General features: G+C 38.0%; 1 protein-coding gene across 8 annotated transcripts in view; it reads left to right on the forward strand.

The window, feature by feature from the left end:
• The window catches only part of WDR20 (WD repeat domain 20), a 45,663-nt gene extending 40,010 nt beyond the window's left edge, over nucleotides 1–5,653 (forward strand). For 5 of the 8 annotated variants that reach the window (XR_003960911.4, XR_003960912.4, XM_030275011.4 and 2 more), the window contains one exon: nucleotides 4,748–5,653. Coding sequence is in view for 3 of the 8 variants with exons in the window: in XM_030275011.4 (XP_030130871.1) it covers nucleotides 4,748–4,801 (54 nt within the window). In the remaining 5 variants the exon portion in view is untranslated. Of the gene's footprint in view, nucleotides 1–2,968 lie in introns of all 8 variants that reach the window. The other 3 variants (XM_030275004.4, XM_041716310.2, XM_072930438.1) reach the window with 1 other exon arrangement.
• Nucleotides 5,654–5,774: the final 121 nt, after the last annotated feature.

Here is a 5,774-nt window from a genome sequence, read left to right on the forward strand (position 1 = left end):
AAGAGCAGTTGCAAGTGAAACCCTAAAGGTGCTACAGTCTTTCATAAGGTCTGGTGTCAAATGGTTTATGTATTTACACTTTTGTGAAATGTTCTCAGAACAGAGGGGAGAAAAAGGCAAAGGGAATACAAATTTAAAAGCCCATTTAGTGAACTCACAAACTGTGTAAAGACAGGCATCAGCTTTGCTGTATCCCTGTAAATCCCATACAAAATATTTCTCTGTAGCATGTTATGTGTGAATTCATGCATGAATGAACAGTATGTGGTTTCCTCAGCATTTTCATTAAATTAATTTTATTACTCCATTAGACATTAATATGTGATTTAGTGAGTATATACAGTTCAAAACCTTTGCTGGTAAACACTTACTCATTTGGATAAAGAACTTGAAGATTTTGTTCATGCAAATTTTAAAACCAATTCAGCTGATTAAACTACAGAATTTTAAACAAATGTGAGAAATCTCACTTTGGTTTTGGTGTATTATTGCTCAAACAATGTAATGGCCCATGGGCTCTTTTCTGAAGCAAAGCTTCAGTCCATATTACTTTGTAATTCTAGTTACGTAGTAGCCCTAATTACTTCAGGAATATCACAGTTCTGGACAAGAATAAACTACTCCGGCAATAGTAGAAATGGTTTAACAAACCAATACCACTCTTGTATGGGCATTTGTTAATTCCATATTTTAACTGGTTTCATTGCATTAATGAAGTGCACTATGAGACTTATTTTTTTTTACATTGGATTGTTTGTTATGTTGGACCCTTTATTTTTAATACCTTTCAATTTCACACCAGAAATTAGAAAGATGAGCAGAGTTTGATGTCCAGCATGTTCTGAGTGCCAGCAGAGCTGTTTCCCTGAAGGAGACACGCACTTTTTGTGTCCTGCATGTCCAAACTTGCTGTTTATTATCTAGATTAGTAAAACTGTATGACTGCACCTCTGGCTCCAATTAAACCTCTTCTAATTTAAATTAAGAAAATATTAACTTAGTTGCTCCTGTTGACTTTTTTCCCATTTATTACTGTAATATCTTCCTGATTTTTTTTTTTTTTAATACAGCAATTGCATGCTGATCTTTCATAGTTTCTGTTGTGAAACCTTATGTTTCATGTCTTTTGAAAGAAGCCCCAGACTTTTGTCTGGATTGTATGTAGAATTTTTAAAAATATACCCACCCCTCTCCTCACAATCCCATAAATGGGGAGGAGGGTTTGTGTTCGTGCTGCTGCAGTGAACTGACCCCAGCAAATGAGTGCCACGAACCTCGGGTGCAAATGGCCTTCCTGATTCTATTTGTTATGGCTTTTCATTCCTACCCATGCCAGCGTATTTTTACCAGATGTGTAAAGTCTTGTGTGTTTCAGGAAGTCAGAGAATGCATGGATAAACAGGATGGCCCTAGCAGCTAGAGCTGAAGCAGTCTGTGTTCAATACTCACAGCACTGACTTAGGAAAAATGACCCCATCCTCTGAAAGCTGCATTGCTCAGCTGTGGAGTGTCCCGTTAAGATGACAACAGCTACCTCTCTGAGGTTGGGATGAATATTGTTTTGCTGAATTCCTGTCTTGGATCTCATTACTATTCCATATCCCATGCCTGCTAGACTCATATGCTGACAAAATACTACTGCTAATAAAACACTACAATTATTTACAAAACTTTGAACAGTGTCTTAATTTCTTCCTGCTGCTTGCTCAGTGGGATCTGTTTGTCCTTAAGCCTGAAGCTGCTGCACCACCTGGCAGAGCTGCAGCTGTTGTGGCTCTGCTCTTCCATGTTTCCTGCCACAGCTGTTAAACGGGCTGACTTGGCTGTTGCTCTAATAAATTGCTGCAGCTTTTGTTCCATCTTTCCCCACCTGATAGACTGGGTGGTTCCATCACAGAAAGCACTACACTCATGGCTTTCTTCTTTCTTTACAGGCAGGAGCTTTATATATTTTTTTCATTACCTTACGCATAGTATTCTTCCAAAGAATGTAACTACAACTGTTCCAATCCCACACCCTTTGTATCACAGATGAGACTTAACTGTGAACTTTTGTATCAAAGCAGTAACTTTATTTGAACCCTCAGTTGCTTTCCTTAGGTTGTTTTCCTCTGTCTCCTGTGTTACACTGAACACAACCACATGAATAGCCTTGCTTGGAAGGCTCTGATACAAGGGCAAAATGCTGCAGAATTTTTGTTTTAATCAGGACCAACTGAGAACTTGCCACCCTCAGTGAAACTTACGTGCCTAAAAACCAAATTCATACTCTTGCTTTTCTTGTATGAACATTTAAGTTGTCTTCTGCAATCAAGTACTTGGAAGAACTCAAACTTTCTGGTCTTTCCCCTGGGAGTGAATTTCTGAACAGCATCATAGCCTAGTCCAAGTTTTAAGGCAGTACTTGCATACATTTGTTCCATCTGCAGAAGCACAAGGATATTGGCCTCGAGTTCATTTCCACTTTGGGGTTCCTCTGGCTTGCCTGCTCAGAGTTGCAGAATTAATTCAGAGCAAAGACTGAAATACAAGGAATTCCTAGTACTCACTGAAAGCCATCTGCACTGAGCTGCTGCTCTTCAAAGCAGGGAGCATTCACTGCCTATGAGATGTAACCAGGGCTGACTCCTTGTTCCTAATCTTGGAACTTGTATTCTAGAGTGGCTGGTAATTCACAGGGAATAAGGCACCACACTGAATTTCGTATGTGCTGCCAGTTTCTAGAAGAATCCTAGGAAAATAAATTCATTTTGTTTCCCAAGAATTGGTTGTGTTACAATGTAAATCCAATGCTAGAATAAGGCTTATTTCTCCTGTATAGGGTGGTTATGAGCCTGTTGAAAAAGACTTGTCGTTATGCCATCCCTCGAGCTTCCTGTGTGCTTATAAAGCACATATTTGCATATGAACAGTTTGGATTGCTGATTTAATTAGACTGAAAATAATACCTTTGGACGTCTTTTTCCAGGGTACTTCAAAGTTGCTTAGTGGATGTAATCTTCTGACAAGAAAGACCTTCCAGTTGCTGCTGGATTTAATAGACTTGTGAAGAATGCTTCAGTAATGAACTAGTGAATTCTGATTCAACCTTGTCACTTTCCAACAAAACTTCCCTGGTAAAAATTTCAGAAGTGCTTCAGTGGCTTGTTTGCTCTAAAGTTCTGCCTTCTTTCACCATCTATAGTCCATAAGTGATAACTAGGAAACTTTTTGTTCTCATGAAATATGCAGGCTCTTTGCACATCCTGAATGTCAAGTGTAAAGAACAATCCACTTCAGTCTACCTCAACAGTCTTTGAATCAGATATTCCCTGCATAAACAAATACAAATAAAGGTATTCAGGTTCCTTCAGGTGAGGTCTATGGAAGGCACTAAGTACCAAATGCTTTGTTATTTATAAATGTCATATGGGCCACATGCAAATACAGTCTGCATAAATCTGCAAACTGTCCAGGTTCATGATGTGTCTGAAATGATCAGATCGTGTTTTAAAAAGAAGGGCTTTGGTTTTAACAGAAGTTTGATGATTTGAATCCAGTCTGGCCCTCTTTCCCCTCTTTCCACCTCTTCTGAGGTCAGGGTTTACTTGCATCATCATGACCTCTCAGTTCTTGGATCCAAGTTTGAAAGAGCTCCTGTAGATTCTGATGAAGTGACATAATTCTGTCTTCTGTCTGTATGCTAATTGCTGCCTGATCTTGTCTAGTTTGATGGATCTGAGTCCCAGGATCTTAATTTGGAGGTAAGAATGTAAGTTGGGAGCTGCTTAGAGGAGTTGCTGAAAGTGCATTTATCATACCTATAAGGTGAGGAGTTGCATGGGGATACTTGCTGGTGTGCTTCCAGCTGCCAGTGTGCTTCCATCTGCCAGCATGCTCCTTGGCCTGCTGGCACTCAGTACAACTAACTAATGACCTTATAAGAAGGCTAAATTGTATTTTGACAATAAGCTTTTCCTAAATAAGCCTGATAAAGTTACTTTTACATGAATTATTAAAAAGGGGCTACTGTGCATAAATCTGAAATGGAGTCTGTCCATTGGTACCCATAGGTTTCATCCATAAGGTGTAGTTGCTTTAATCCAGAGCAGCAGCCTCTGTGTAGTGAGGGGCACTGTGCAGTTGTGGGGCTGTGTGTGAAATAAGTATCTTGATTCGAATGGCAGGGCAGTTAGAAGAGCTGGTACCAAGTTTTCCCGAGTGTGAACTTAAATTGTAACAGGAAATCTCTACTGAACTCTTTTCAGTGTTTCATTCTGTTTTAAAATTACCAAAACAAATATTTGGTTAGACAATCTATTTTTCTATTCAAACCTTGCAATAATCAATCACATATAGGAGATGGAGCGTTTCCCTGTATCAGGTCAGGTGTCAAACATATTGATATTGAAATAGGTTTTTTTGACACCACCCCAGTAAAATGCTGATCACTTTTTTGGTGTGTGATTTTTAAAGTTTCACAATTCACTATGACTCCAAGTGCAAGGTAGATTAAACCAAATGCTGGGATCAGATCCATTCCGTGTCATAAACGCACACATTTCTTCCTGTCTGAGAGCTCTTTGTGCGCTGCTTGGCTGAGGTCGTGGTGGCTTAGAGCCTTTGTAGGAGAGAAGGTGCTGATGTCTGAAGTAATAAGCAAGTGTTGGTAAAAATCAACTGTACTCATTGTAGGTTCAGGTCAAGAACTTTTTAAAATTCATGTCAGGTTCTCTTGCTGGATTAATGTAAACTGCTTTGTTTGCAGGGTTTATTGTCATCCCAAAACCAGGCCAATTCTCCAAGTGGAACTGTAGTATAGCCATCACACTACTGCTAGCAAATCTCTGAACGCAGGACAAGAAGTAATGACAGTGGAACCAGGAGCTGTTCTTCAGGCAAAGAGCATCACAAATTATAATGTGGCAGAGTGTAAACATGGAATTATGTGAATCACATAGTGACTTGCAAAGGACAAATGTAAGGAGTTCTCACTACAGCTGATCCTGCTAGGCTGCTCACCCAAGGAAGAGTTTGCATTGGAGAAAAAGCAAAAAGCTTCCTTTAGTACTGCAGGAAAAAGTAGTAACATTTTTGTTTTCTTTATACTTTTCGAGTCCAGTGTAATTTAATCTCTCTATAAATATATAAATAAAAGATATAAATATATATATATAGTGTAAAATAAGATATGTTTCTTAAATTCAAGTAAGTTCAATGGTTAAACTAGTACTTCACCATTGTTTATTTTGCACTGATTTTTTTAACTAGAGATGGCTAGAAGACAGCCTGGAATGCACTCATGGAAAATGAAAGTCATTACTTTCTGGCTTCAAAATGTTTTTCAGGAAGATGGATGCTGCAATCATAGATTTTTTTTTAAAACAAAATTGTTTTGCACTTAAATAGTTTAATGCTTATAGAGAATTACTTTAAAACTGGTGTCCAGACACCAGAGAAACTATGTTGTGGAGAAAAGATCCTTTGTATCTATTAAACATTTATTTTAATATTGTTGTTTCCAACTGCAATCAGCTCTGTATTATATGTATAAATAATGTAATTCAGTGATGGGGGATGGGAGTAATGGATCATTACACTAGAAATTCTCATTCATTTAAGAAAGTGATATTTCTAATTCAGAAAATACATATTAAACTATCTTGAATATGCATTTTTGTTTACTTTCTGTTCAAATCCAATCATTTTTGATGTAACCAATTCTTTGCTGAATTAAATGTTTGGTACAGAAATACTACCTAAACTTTGTAGAACAAATTCCTTTCACAAATATC

The sequence above is a fragment of the Taeniopygia guttata genome, chromosome 5, assembly GCF_048771995.1.
Source record: "Taeniopygia guttata chromosome 5, bTaeGut7.mat, whole genome shotgun sequence".
Classification (NCBI taxonomy): Eukaryota; Metazoa; Chordata; class Aves; order Passeriformes; family Estrildidae; genus Taeniopygia; species Taeniopygia guttata.